The sequence below is a fragment of the Musa acuminata genome, chromosome BXJ3-8 (genome assembly GCF_036884655.1).
Source record: "Musa acuminata AAA Group cultivar baxijiao chromosome BXJ3-8, Cavendish_Baxijiao_AAA, whole genome shotgun sequence".
NCBI lineage: Eukaryota > Viridiplantae > Streptophyta > Magnoliopsida > Zingiberales > Musaceae > Musa > Musa acuminata.
The window spans coordinates 6,773,422-6,787,967 of NC_088356.1; the positions used below are offsets into that span (position 1 = coordinate 6,773,422).

The 14,546-nt window shown below is 32.8% G+C and overlaps 2 protein-coding genes across 2 annotated transcripts; one reads left to right on the top strand and one right to left on the bottom strand.

Moving 5' to 3' along the window:
- Window positions 1–413: 413 nt before the first annotated feature.
- Window positions 414–6,224, top strand: LOC135645979 (probable ADP-ribosylation factor GTPase-activating protein AGD11). Its single transcript, XM_065164979.1, has 9 exons — window positions 414–551; window positions 635–739; window positions 2,092–2,185; window positions 2,583–2,658; window positions 3,442–3,605; window positions 3,680–3,887; window positions 3,997–4,113; window positions 4,204–4,299; window positions 5,644–6,224. Exons 2-9 carry the CDS (start codon window positions 697–699, stop codon window positions 5,923–5,925), a joined length of 1,080 nt encoding a protein of 359 aa, XP_065021051.1. The 5' UTR covers window positions 414–551; window positions 635–696; the 3' UTR covers window positions 5,926–6,224.
- Window positions 6,225–12,379: 6,155 nt separating this feature from the next.
- LOC135643977 (uncharacterized protein At5g39865-like) lies at window positions 12,380–14,546 on the bottom strand. The gene is made up of 2 exons (XM_065161308.1): window positions 13,352–14,546; window positions 12,380–12,484 (listed from the first exon to the last, which is right to left on the bottom strand). Exons 1-2 carry the CDS (start codon window positions 13,940–13,942, stop codon window positions 12,476–12,478), a joined length of 600 nt encoding a protein of 199 aa, XP_065017380.1. The 5' UTR covers window positions 13,943–14,546; the 3' UTR covers window positions 12,380–12,475.

Here is a 14,546-nt window from a genome sequence, read left to right on the forward strand (position 1 = left end):
CTTTTTCCTTTCTTTTCTATCTTATAAAGAAAAGATTTGGTCATTCTTCGCTCGTTAAATCGTTCTCGCATCACCAAATCGATGCAACTATTCATCAGCAACGTCCAGCCCCGTCGCAACTTGTCTCCGACGTCCACGTGTGCTTCCGCGACGTGACTCCAACTAAACCGCAAGTTATGCGCAATAATGAAGTCCGCCAACTAATGTCTTAAGGAAACTCTCCTTAATTAACAACGGAAAAAACCTATTCGCCACTCCATTAACTCTCATCTTATCCGTTTCTTGCCCTACAATTTATATTCAATTTTATTTTCTGTTAATATATATATCATAGGGTAGAAAAAAGAAATGATAATAATAATAATAATAATGATAATAATGAGTAACGGACGTGCGGGTGGGGAGATGGATATATATGTGCATCGTTCCAATCTCTGACTTGCAGGCATTCGGTTGTTAGAACTGAATCGCCATGGTTGGCGGTTCTCGCTTTCGGATGGGAAGGTGACGATGCCCTCCCTTGCCTTGGTCTGATCGATTTCGATACAAAGGTAAAAAAGGATTTCGTGGTTCCTTCTTGTTTGCGGCTTATCAGATGATGCGAATGCTAGGAATTGTGGTTTTGCTTTTGCAGGGAGACTTGGCATTCACGGTGGCCGTGATTCGTTTTGGGGAGGGGGGGGAGTTGCTGTGTAAATGTCTACCAAACAAGGAAACCACGGCCTCTGCAAATCTGCAGGTTCTTTCATTTGATGTTTTGATGTTTTTATGATTATCTCTGCTTTCGTTGTTTTGTCAGTACTTTGGGGGACTTGGTTCCTCCGTTCTTACGTTGCTTGTCATGTTCTGTTCATTTCCTTCCGTTCTTGATGTGATTTTGGCCTCTGGTTGTGAGGGTCGTTCTTTCAGGGACTTCTGATTTGCATGAAATTGGTGGCGATTAAGAACCTATCTGACAACTTTAATTTGGTATTAGCAGCCTGTCTTCTGACTGAGAAGTGCTAGAGAATGGCTTGTTGGTTTAACGTGTTCGGTAGTGCATTTTCTTTGAAGTAGAAATTACCAACTTTAATAGTTAACAAATGCATTCTCAAGGCACAAAGAAGAAAGTACTTGATGTGGAAGGTCGGCGTGAATCAGAAGATAAAAGCGTGCCAACCAGTGCATGAGCCCTCTAATAACATATTCTTACCGCTCCATACGGAGGGGAGATTGTTTCAGTAACAGTTTACCTGGTCGCCTGGTCACAATTGTGCAACCTTACATAGCCAGGTGAATTGGACGGCAGGAACAGATCTAGAATTGCTTTACACAAGCTCAAATATTTTCTTTACATAGCCATATAAGGAACAGATCTATAATCGCTTTACACAAGCTCAAATGTCGCAAATTGACATGATTTTTCTGTCATTGGAAATTAATAGTCCATTTGGGTGTCCAAGAGCATCAGATTCCTACGCGCCAAGCTATTCTGTTGGTCTTACAGACCAGGTGGCTTGGATTATGTGTCGGCCTTGAGAGAAGTCTAATAAAGTCCATTGATACAATTTAAAGAACTTTTGTTATGAAATCCTCAATTGCTTGTGTTTCAATAGATCAGGACATGATCTTGTAAACTTACAGATGCTGCATCATTTATATACATAATTTGTGAACAAAGTGTAGGATCACTTCTTTTTTTGTTTCTTTTTTATTCCTCAACCGAGTGCAAAAAGTGGCAGCTACTTAAGTTGACAAGTTACTGAATGACTAAAAAACAGATACCATATATTGTAAGCTTCACAATATACAGAATTTGGCTTTGGATAGCTGAAACAGTATTACAAATATTAGGAGATATGATTCTGAATTCAAGGAATTGTACTTTCTATCAACTTTCTGAATTGCTGGGATTGCAGAACAGACATTAGAGTTCTGGAAGATTTCTGCTAGTCATGCAACATTAAATGTAATAAATAGCTTATTGAAGTACAATGTCAAGTTTATTTTATTGCTATATTGTACATTCTTCGATTTCTTGATTCTAGTTCTCTGTGACTTTTAATAAAAATATGAAGCAAAAAAGTCTAATCTGACTTCATTTTTTTGCAGATTCTTCAACTCCACTTAGAAGGCTAAAGATTTTATCAAATCAACCAAGTAACAGATTTTGTGCCGACTGTGGCTCACCAGACCCGAAATGGATGTAAGCATCTATCTGATTATTGATAGTTGATACTCTACATATCTTTCTGCATTGCTTCTGTTATAGCTTCAGTGCATCTATCAGTTCTTAGTCTAAATAAATCTACTGCTCCAGTTCAAGTAATGCATATATTGTTTTATATTTGCAAGATGGCATTTATTTTCAACTTCTTTGTCACCATCTCTTAATGTCTAAGTTGAGTGAAGTTAATGAATTGATATCTATTGTGTTCATTTGAGAAGCAGCTTCATGACTCATTCAGCATGGAAGTCGACAATTTGCAACATTTTTCTGTATTTCTATACTTTCTATCTTGTTATTTGTAGTCCTTACTTCTCAAGTGTCCGATGACCATTCCTCAACAATTCATATAATGGTTACTATCTTTTATGATCAGCTCACTGAATCTTGGAGTATTTATCTGTATCAAGTGCTCTGGAGTTCATAGAAGTCTTGGAGTTCATGTCTCTAAGGTAATGATCAACACCAAATTGCATCTGAATATCAGTTTTTATGTTTACAGATTTATCATCTACATCATTTTGACATAATTATATCTGTTCGTGGAATATATTTATTGACAAGATCTCATTGTGTAACATAGATATAATTGCAAAGCATGCTTGTTGGTCAAAAACCTAATATCTCCTCATGCAAGTATATTTCTTTTTTGATGTCTGACAACTAAAAAAATACTAACTGTATTTGGTTAAACTGATTGATTATGATGAACATGATTTAAACAAGAAATGCAAGAAATATAAGCTACTAAGAATATGTGTTTGTGTTGTTACTACATGTACAAATTATCTAAGAAAAGACAATTATTTTGGAATAGCTCAGCATTTACTAAATGAAGTTATTTTAACTGATCCAAAAGGACTTATGCTGGTTTTAGTTTCCAATTTGCCAAGAAACGCATCACCTCAGTTTAGAATTGCTTTACATAAATTAAGTTCTTTTTAGACTAACTAATTAATGTTAGATTTGAGAATTTTGAAACCATTGGTCATAGTATCAAGTGTGCATCAATCTTGTGCCATCTTTAGAAACAAGAAGATTATTGCTTACTTTGAAAGAACAATAAACAAAACATGAATTTTAGAATCCAAATAAGGCTGTTAGATTGTACAATGAAATGCAATTTCGTACAAAAATCAGATTTAGCAATGCACAAGAAAATTTGTCAAAATGATGCTGACTTCATAGCATTGCCTTGCATCACAAGTTTCAAGTCTTTCATCATTCTCCTTCAGGTTTTATCAATGAAGTTAGATGAATGGACAGATGAACAGGTTGATTCCCTAACTGATGGGGGCGGTAATTCCGCCATAAATATTATATATGAAGCCTTTTTGCCTAATTATATTCAAAAGCCAAGACCAGATTCCTCCATTGAGGAACGCACAGATTTTATCAGGTACCTTCCTGCAACTGTCAAATTTTCATGTTGTCGAACTTTGATCTAAATCTGTATCACATTTCTGTACTCAGGAGAAAATATGAGCTGCAACAGTTCTCAACCTTTAATGCACAAGTTGGATCTGAAATATCTGCCGGTGATAACACATCTTTTCAGAACAATGCTGCAAACATCAAAAATTTTGAGAAGCAACAGACTGGTAGTCGTTATGGTCGAGGTCATGCATTTCGCAACAGTTGTCGAAGAAAGGAATCTGAATATAAGGAAGTAAAGAAAATGGTATGAATTACATGATTTGATTCTGAACATTCTAAATTTGTATGTCTTTTCAAATTATTCAGTATATATTAGAATTTCTATTCTGTACAAATAAGATAATGATTTGCAGATGGGCATGGTCGAGTTTGTTGGATTAGTTAAAGTCAACATAATTAGGGGGACCAACTTAGCTGTTCGGGATGTGATTACCAGTGATCCATATGTTATCCTGAACTTGGGACACCAGGCAAGGAACCAGATTAATAATTTTAATCTTTTGCAGCTCTGGTTTCTCATTCATGGTTTAAACATCTGAGCTTTTAGTTTGCTGTTACAGTCGATGAAAACACGGGTGATCAAGAGCAATCTGAACCCTGTATGGAATGAGAAACTGATGTTATCAATCCCAGATCCCATTCCACCTCTGAAGCTAGTAAGTATTAGTTGTTAAGGAAAATATATGTTCTCAGCTATCTAAGGGAACCACATTTTTTTATGTCTGAACAATATATGCCCTTTCCTGAAATATTTTCTTTTTCTTGCTGGCCAAATTTTACATAAGCAATCATGTTTGATTTTCCACTTTACTTGATGATTGCGAGATTAACCATTTTGATGCACGTATTCTCTGGACATAGATGTTTTGTCATGTAATGTCATAGTTAATTGGGTCACCGTTGTATAAGCCTGTATAGGTATTATAGTACCTACTGAGCATAGCAATACAAGTACACGTGAATTATTTCATGGGTTCACTTATCCAGCAGATTGATGCAACTTAGGTAAACACTGTATTTTATTATCCAGCGGCTTGGCTTATCACTAAATTTACTAGTGCCATTCAATCGTTGGCTTGCTTCTCCAGCATATCATCACAACTTTAGTAAAACACTATGCTTACTTGCTTACCATTTTAAAGAAACTTATTTTCCAAGAACAAAAGGAGTTAGAATCTTATAGCAACTTTCTAGAGCTCTAGCAGTGAGGTCTCCTTATATTGGATAGTATGATTATTTCTTAAAGCACATTCTATGCTGCTTTAGCTGTAAGTTCTCTTGTACCTAAACTACATTGCCTTCTCAGCCACTATAATTATATGCATCAACATCAAATGCCCCTAGGTTAGCTTTGTGCTTGCTGATTTTGGCAGAGAATACCCTCGATTGCATGTATTCACCATCTGTTGGAGAGTGCACCTAATATTTCATTAAGAAACTCCCCTTGTCCTGCATCATTTTTTCTTGCAAAATGTTCATGTTGTCCAACAATGAATGAATCAAAGAACTATTATCTTCCAAAATAATATAGTTCAGCTGCCCTAATGTGGTTAGCAATGTATTTTGTTGGTCTGAGATCAGCTTTCATGTTGGATTTATGTGATTGGATTTCGCTGGATGCCCGTCTGACATTAGATTTCCACATTTATCACCAAAAGTGGGGCATTTTATTGTCATTTTCTTTGGCAATAACTTCATGCAAAATTTAAGACTTATTTTGTCTCTGCTTCAACTGAACCTAATAAGCTTGTCATACTGATAGTTACATAGTTGATATTAGGATAGGCAATTTAATTGTAAATGAAACTTAGTACAGTATAAACGATCTAATCTCCATGCTGATCAATGGTATATTGTAATTTGAACAAGTTCCTTTAAACAGAATTATACACAAGGAAGCCAGAGCGTATGATGGAATCTATCAAGTTGACTTTTGATAATTCAACTGTCTCGGGAAGGCATTGTCATTGTCTGAGCATATTTTGCATTTATGATTGCAGCAAGTGTATGATAAGGACACATTCTCAACCGACGATCGCATGGGGGAGGCCGAGATAGACATCCAGCCGCTGCTTGCAGCAGCCCAAGCATATGAAAACACCAACATCTTCGAGCCCATGCAGCTCGGGAAATGGCTGGCCACCAACGACGACACACTGGTCAAGGATAGTGTAATTTCCCTTGTTGATGGCAAAGTAAAACAGGAGATTACCCTCAGACTTCAAAATGTCGAACGTGGTGAGCTGGAGATTGAACTTGAATGTGTCCCTCTCACCCAATAGAATGAGGAAAATTACTTTGTACAGACTCTTCATTTGTTTCTGGGACGCAAATCTGCAGGAATTGTTAGCTTCAGCTTAATGGTCTCTGTTAATTGACCGCATTATGTGGTGGCTCTTTCTTTATCTTTCTGGCTCACAGCTCACCATTAGATCTTTAAGTTGCTTTAATTACTGATCGAGTGGTGCAACCCACATCAACAGAAAAGATGACCGAGTGGGGATTCAACGATCATTGTGGTCTCCTTATCCAAGCCAAGAATGATGACAGCCACTTGGCCATGAAGGCAACAGCTGTGCCAGTCTTTCTCATGACGCATAGGTATTTCAAATTGTAAATAGTGTTGCAGAATATATGGCAAAGTTGCGTGTACAACCTATCATAATGTGATGCATCTTTTGACACGCTTGCACGTTCAGATAAACCCTGTCACTATTACATTGGAATGTGATGCTTTTTTAAACTTTGTAGATGGCTCGGCAGTAGTTGGCTTCGTTTCCAAATCTTGATTCAATCGTATCAGATGGCTTAAGCTGCTATTAAATCGTAAACGTATATCATATCTATTTTGTATTTAGATTTGTTTATTAGTATATTTTGCTTATGAAAAGAGATATTATTCAATTTTGATTTATGATACTTAAATGATATATTTGTATTTTCGATCTACTTTCTATCTATTCTATTCGATCATTTGCTTGCTAGCGATGGACTACTATTAAAAGCTTACTATCAATGATAGTATTGTTGAGGGTGATAGGCTCGAGTAGTTGTTAGCCTAGTGACGGGCAACGATCATGTACCTTGCGGAACACCGTGGGGTGCAATAGCCTTGGATAATTGACTTACCTTGGTTCGATTGTTGTAGTGTCATTGTGTGCAATGGCTACAATAGTATCGCTACTATCTGTGGTCATTGTGACGACTATTGTGTGCGGAAGCAATTGCAATAAGTGTCGTTGCATGTGGTGGTTGCAACAATGTTGCTGCGACGTTTGCTAGTCATGATCGACGTCGACTAGATGCCAAAGACCGTGATAGCCTACATGTGCGACAAACTTGTGAGCACCGTCAGGCATCGTAGTGACGGTGTGGTTGCTAATCGACGCACAAACGTCGGTGGACACAACGACATGACATGACAATCAATGAGATTGTAGGTCAGTTGTTGTATGGTAGACCATGGGCGGGACGACAATAGCATAAGAATTAGGGTCTTTAAAAAAAGATAATTTTACCTCTCATAAATCAAGAAAATATCCAATGTGTCCTTAAATTTACTTTTCAATTATGACCTTAAGAAATTTAAAATTTTCACTATATATTCTAAGTAAAATTATAATTATACTCTTTAGAAATTAAATTTTATTTTAAATTATATCCTTAATTATGTAATTGACTAATTTGATTTATTTTAATTAAATATCTTGATCGAAGTTGAACATGATTTTATTTTGATTACTTGACTAAATTTAGACTCACTGATCAAGTTTTAATCAATTTTAGTTTTGATGGATTTAAGTGGGCGAATGATTGAAATAAATATATGGGCTTGCCCAATCAAATAGAATTGATTGATATAATTTAGGGTTCTATGCAAAACTAAAAAATTATAAATTATAATCTTTTATAGTTTTCTCATATAATATATTGATAAAATTTTACATGTGATAATTAAAATTTTAATTATTATTCTTGGATATTTGTTTGATTATTCACATGCATATATTTAAAATTATAAAATAATATTTATTTTTTTACATAAAAGGTATGATTTATGATTTATCATGATTATAGTTATCATATGAGTTTTTCTTTATACCGATTAATATTTAATAATTATTATGATTATTATTTTATTATTATTGAATTGATTTGGTATAAATTAGAATATAAAATTTGATAAATATTATTTGTAACTCATATCCCTAAGTTTTATTTAGTTGGTAGTTGTCAAAGTGGTTTTGGATGATAAGCTTATGAGATATTAATTATAATAAAAAATTTATTATTTATATAATATTTTAATTTATATTTTATATTATTGTATTGATCTTGTAATCACTAAAGTAACCTAGACCAATAACTTATATAATTAAATTAAATAATTAATCCTAAATAATATTAAAAATAATATTAATAATGACACATATAATTAAAAGATTTAAATAATCTTAAAAGAGAATATATTTAAAATAAATATGTGATTGGGTAAAATAATACTGTTTTTGATATCCTTACAGTTTAAGATTGTATACTCAAATGTAGCATACTATTATATGAGGATGGTATCAAACCTTCATAAATAATTTTATCTAAATATTAGATACATCAATATTTCACCACAAGGTGAAATCGAGATAATATCAATAATTTAATATTTATTAAAATGCTCAAAGCATTGATATTATATTATATTATTACAGTGATACTTCTTTTATTGCAATATTTTCATATTTTTTAGATTAAGTTATTATAAATGACTTGAGTATATACAATTTATACGAGATGTATTAGACTAGTTGGCAGGATCATACACATAACTTTGTAAGGTATGTGAAATAAATAAATAAAGTAAATGATTAGGAAAGGTCTAAAAGTCTCAATTTTTTTGATGATTGCTAATAATATTTAAATTTCATTACAATCTATAGCTAATGTACTAAAGATTAATTTAAATTTACTGAAAAGTCATTAACTAATATCTTAATGAAAAGACCGACTAAAATTTAGCATGATAATATTTGAGGAATTCAAGATTATATTCTTGATATACTTGATAAAACTGTAAGCTCAAAAAATGTAGTTGAGTCCTTTCTCATATAATTTATTCTTAGTTTTATTTTTTCTTAATTTAGCTCATTTAAAATTTACTATAATAAAATTAAAGATAAGTTAAACTTAAATGAGCTAACTAGTATATCTATTTAAAAAGAATTAAGAGTAAAGTAGGAAAGACTCATAATATTTTAAGTATTACTTAGGGAATAAGTAATAATAAAAGAAAACTAAAGTGTAAATTAATTGAGATTATAAATGCTATAGAAACTCATAAAAAAAATCTTTATAATAAAATACTATTTTTATGACAAGAAAGGTCATGTGAATGTGAGTTATAAGGTTTGATTTCGAAAAAAAAAAATATTAGCCCGACGTTTGTATATTTTGAATCAAACTTTATAGAAGTCCATTTCTAATATTTGGTGGATTGATTCTCACGCTTCAACTTAATAGAGATTCATTTTAATATTGAAAAAAAAGTATAAAATATTTATCGTTATAGGGAATCATCTTAAAGCAAAAATGATAATAGTTGATATTTAGTGCTTATGCCTAGAGATTGATTCATTTAATGTTATATTTTTACCATTCTAGAATTTTGTGTTCTTTGTCTAGAATTATGATGATATTAATTTTCTTTCGATGAAAATAAGCTCATCACGATTAAATAAAAGTTTACTTTTAAATTTTTTATGATAGTTTGTATAGAATTAATGATGATATTATTGTTCTTTCGATGAAGATAAGCTTATCATGATTAAATAAAAATTTAATAGCTATGATGAATTAGATCATAATTATAATTTTTTATTAGATCCTTAGAAAAATGAGGTATTTATGCTTAGTACATTTTACCAAATGTGTCACAACAAAACAGAATTGCTGAAGGTGAAATCGTATTCTTATGGATATAGTTAAGAGAATGATGAGTTATTCTTTTGTACCTGAATCAATACGAGGAGAAGCTCTATGACAGTTATGTATATTTTAAACATGGTTCGTAGTAAGTCAATTCCATAATTTCTTTTGAGTTATAGATTGATAGAAAAATCAATTTGAGATATTTATATATTTAAGATTGTCCTATAGAGATAAAGATCTTCAAATCACATGAAAAGAATTTGGATCCAATGATTGTTTTTAAATATTTTATTATTTATCTAGAAAAACTCAAAGGGATTCATATTTTATTACCTTAATCATAATACAATGATAGTTGAATCTAATAATACAAGATTTCTAAAAAATAACGAATAATTAGGAGTGAAAATCTTAAAACTTAACCTTGATATTTAGAAAATACAGGTTGATACTCTTTTATCATTTTATATTTGAGATATTATTATTTTTTTAATTTCTAAATGATTTGATAAAGATAAATAATAAAATAATATTAATGAACTTTTACATAATATTTATATCGCTATTGATAAACCTACAAAATAATCACAATTGATAATTTTGAGAATATCTAAAAGGATAGAAAAACATGTTATTTTTGTTAATTATGTAGAATCAGATTAGATTATGATATAGGAATCAAAAGGATTCCTCATTGTTTTCATAAATTATGAAAAGTAGTTATTCTAAAGAATGATAAGATGTAATCGAAGAAGAATTAAAATCAATGAACCAAAATGATATTTGAGAATTTATCGAAGTACGTAATAATTATAAAATAGTTTATTATATAAATATGATTCAAAAGGGCAATATCGAACAATATAATGATTAGACTTGTGGTTAAAGATTTTAGTCATAAAAAAAAGCATCGATCATAACAAAATATTTTTTTTAATTTTTTAAATGAACTCTCTAAGAATCGTCATGACAGTAATAGCTCTTTATGATTTTGAGTTAATATGATGTGAAAATATTTTTTTTAATAGAGTTTCAGATTTATATGAGGTAACATAAATGTATGCAAAGAAAATAATATAAATATAAAATTTGATATGCAAATTTAGGAAATTCATTTATGACCTTACGTGCCTCGAGATAATAGTATATAAAATTTCATAATACCATTATTTTTAAAAAAATTAAAAAAATATTATTTATCAATATTTATATTTAAAGATCAGTGAGAATATATTTATTATATTGATCTATATATAGATAATATTTTGCTAGTAGTGATCTTGATTTATTGTTCCAAACTAGAAAATTTCTTAAAATTATTGATATGAATGAGACATTTTATAATATTGATATTAAGATATTTATGGATAGATATCAAATATTATTAAGATTATCTCAAAAAATATATATTGATCGAGTCTTGGAGAGATTTAATATATATAATTTTGTTTAACAAATGATTTAAGTATAAATTTTAATTAAAAAATAACTTTCAAAAAATCAGATAAAAAAATATTCATTATGTATGGACAGTTAAAGGTATATTACATGCTCAAGTTTATACCAGACTATATGTTAATTTTATAGTCAAAATACTTAGTATATATCAGAGTTATCTAGGTCGTCACTCCAAAATGACGTAAGACACCTTCACCACCTAGGTGTCTTGAATCACAAATGGAAGAAGCCCATCACATTGATGCCAGAGTATGGTACTAAGTAGGCAAGGGTTCTTTTATTATTTTGAATCAACGAGTAAAAAAGTTAGTCCAGATGGTTGGGTTAACAACTTAGAATATATTAACATTTTAAGGAAGAGATTAGAATTGCTAGACGTCATGATAAGAAAAAGAATAAATATTATTTATTTATAAAAGACTAAGTGGGTAGGAAAAAAATTTAGAGAATTTAATACTACTGGATTTAAAATTTGGTATACTTCAAAAGTTAAACACGAAATTGGTATAAGAATTATTGTTAATAAGGATCTTAAGAACAATATTGTAGATGTAAAATGATTTTGAGATAGAATTATAATTTTAAATTTTGTGAAATGATAAGATATTTTAAATGTCATTAGTATTTATACCCCTCGAGTGGAATCAGGTGATTAGACCAAAAAATAATTTTGAGAAAAGTTAGATGATAACATTCAAAAAATGTTTATAATCGAAAAACTTATAATTTGAGAAGACTTGAATGATTATATAGGGAAAACATATGTTAAATATAAAAGCGTGCACGAGTACTTTGGTTATGAAGAGAGAAATAAATATGATGGTATGATTCTAAATTTTATAACTTGATCTTATAATTATAAATACTTGCTTTAAGAAAAGATATAAATATTTAATTATTTATAGAAATGATCACAACTGTACTCAAATATTTTTTTTTACTAAAAAGATAGATAAAATTATTTGTAAGGATTATAGATAAAAACAGACAGGTCTAACTACCAAGAATCCAGAATATTAATCTCATAATTTTGAGAGTATCCATAAGAAACCTGTATGAGACTGGAGAATAGTTCAAGAACCAACCACCCCCACTATCACACCCAGCCTAGTCTAAGCACCTTTAAGATATGTCATTCAGCCTACAACTTCATGAGGAACTTCTACAATTGTAAGATGCTTGAGAAGGTTATGGTTTCAGCCTGTGAAGATTATTCCTTTTCCAATAGCTTTGTCAAAACACACTTAAAAATTTAAATATTAACAATATTTCAGAGCTACAAATGCTTATATCATGCCAAATATTCCCAGATCAGTTGCATCAACTAGTAATCTTATAGTTCCCTACTAATGTTATGCTCTTGAGATTCCCAGCTGCTTATGAATGACCAATTGACCATTATTCTGAATTCTCTCCACAAACTGATGGGCAATAATTTGGTGTTATCTCCTCTTAAAAACCCTGACGCAAATGAGCCTACTGTCTATGTTAATCATTGACAACATTAGAAAAGACATTTAGCTTGCAGAGAAATTCAACATAAATAAAACATGCATAAATACATGGGACTACATGCTACCATCTAGTGACAATCTACCTCAATAAACTAATCTACATATATAATAGATATAGGTTGCAGAATTTTTCTGACTATAAATGATGTCCTTAAAATCTAAAAATTAACCAGAATTCAGATCCACTTTTCCTGAAAGAACATTCACACATCAAACGTGCGAGAGGTATTTTCAATATAATCAGAAAGGCTGTAAAGCATCGAAAAAGAACAGCAAATTTTCGCACACATTGCAAAAAGGAAGTTTAGCAAATGACATGACTTATAAGTTTATCTGATAAACAAGATTGAAACAAATCGATGATCATCCTTCAATGTTTGCACAAAAGGAAAAGAAAAGAAATTAACATTTTATAGGCAAACCGATATATACAACAATATATACACACGACTATTTTACTTTATTGGCAAACCGATATATACAATAATATATACACAACTTATCGTCAATAGACCCAAACTATTGAGACGAGAACCAGTTGTTCATTCTCAAAGTCAGCATCAATTATCGAGAAGATGCATCACCAAGAAAGCCTTCCCGGTTACATCTAAACTGGGTCAGATTTCTCTCGAGCAAGTCAACTGGTCCCATCCAGAAGGGGACAAGCAAAGATCAAGAATAAAATAGTTTCTTGACTTTGGTTCGTTCTTTCAAATTATTTTCTACGAAGCTACTTCCAGTAAAATTATTCTTTTCCTTATCTCTAATTTGATTGGGTTATTGAGATTCATGAACAGCAGTGAAGGCATCGTACCAACCCATTCTCGTTGCACTCGTCGCATCGCCGCTTCCTCCCCTCCTTCTCCACGAAGACCTTCTGGCTTCCATGGCAATACGAGCACGGCACGAAGCGCGCCCCACCGCAGCCGTCGCAGACAAACGTAGGGTCCTGCGCGGCGACGCCCTCGAGCTTCCGGCCTAGTTCCCCGGCCTCGTTCATCTGCCAGATCTCCTCCACCCCGCCGAGCCACCGGTTCTCTATGAACACCTGGGGCAGCGCCAACGGCCGGCCCTTGCCCAGCAAGGACTGCAGCTCGATGCGGAACGAGACGTCCATGGAGACGTCGCGCTCGTCGACGGCGACGCGTAAGCCACGGAGGATGGCGCGGACGGCGCAGCAGTCCTCGAAGGTGCGGCGGATGCCGCGGAGCGAGGTGGTGTAGAGAACTAACTTGGGGCGCTTCGGTTCTTCAGCGAAGAGATTCACGAGCGTCCTCAACGAGGGGCGAAGGTGGCGGTGGTGGTGGAAGCTGAACGACCTGAGAGTGGGGAAGGGATTCTTAAAGTTGGATGCGAAGGAGGAAAAGTAATCCGAGATGGGGAAGCCGCAGGGAGATTCGGCCATGAGGGCGAACAGGCTGATGAAGCCGATCAGAGGGTCGAGGGCTTCTAGGGTTTGGAGAGCGAGGGAGGTGGTGGAAAGCAGGGGAGACGAGGTGAGCGGCAAGATGAGGGAGACGAGGATGGCGATAGATCGTACCGGAAAGAGGATGGACGGTGGAGGGAGCGGCAAAGAACGGGCGGCGACTTGGGGAAGGAGGGCGGAGACTTCGACGGAACAGAGACTGATCGGCACTGCCCGGACGGGGACGCGACTTTAAATAATAAAAAGCCACTTTTTGATTCAATTAATTAATCAATTAAATAAAAAAAATGGAGTGGTTTTTATTTCTCTATATCTCTTTTTTATTTTAAGTGATTTTTCTTTCTTTTTTATTAATTTATTTATCTTTATTAATTTATCTCTTTTCCCTATTTTTATTTATTTATTAATTCAATTTTTTTCCTTCATTTTTTTGGGTATTTAGACGACTATGTTTTCCTTAGCAAGCAAGCAGTAAGGAAAACCGAGGAATCTGTGGAGGTATATCCGGTGAAGAAAGTAAAGGAAGAAGTGATGAGAGAGATATGGTTACTCCAACAGAGACGAGATTTGCTATTGATTCTTT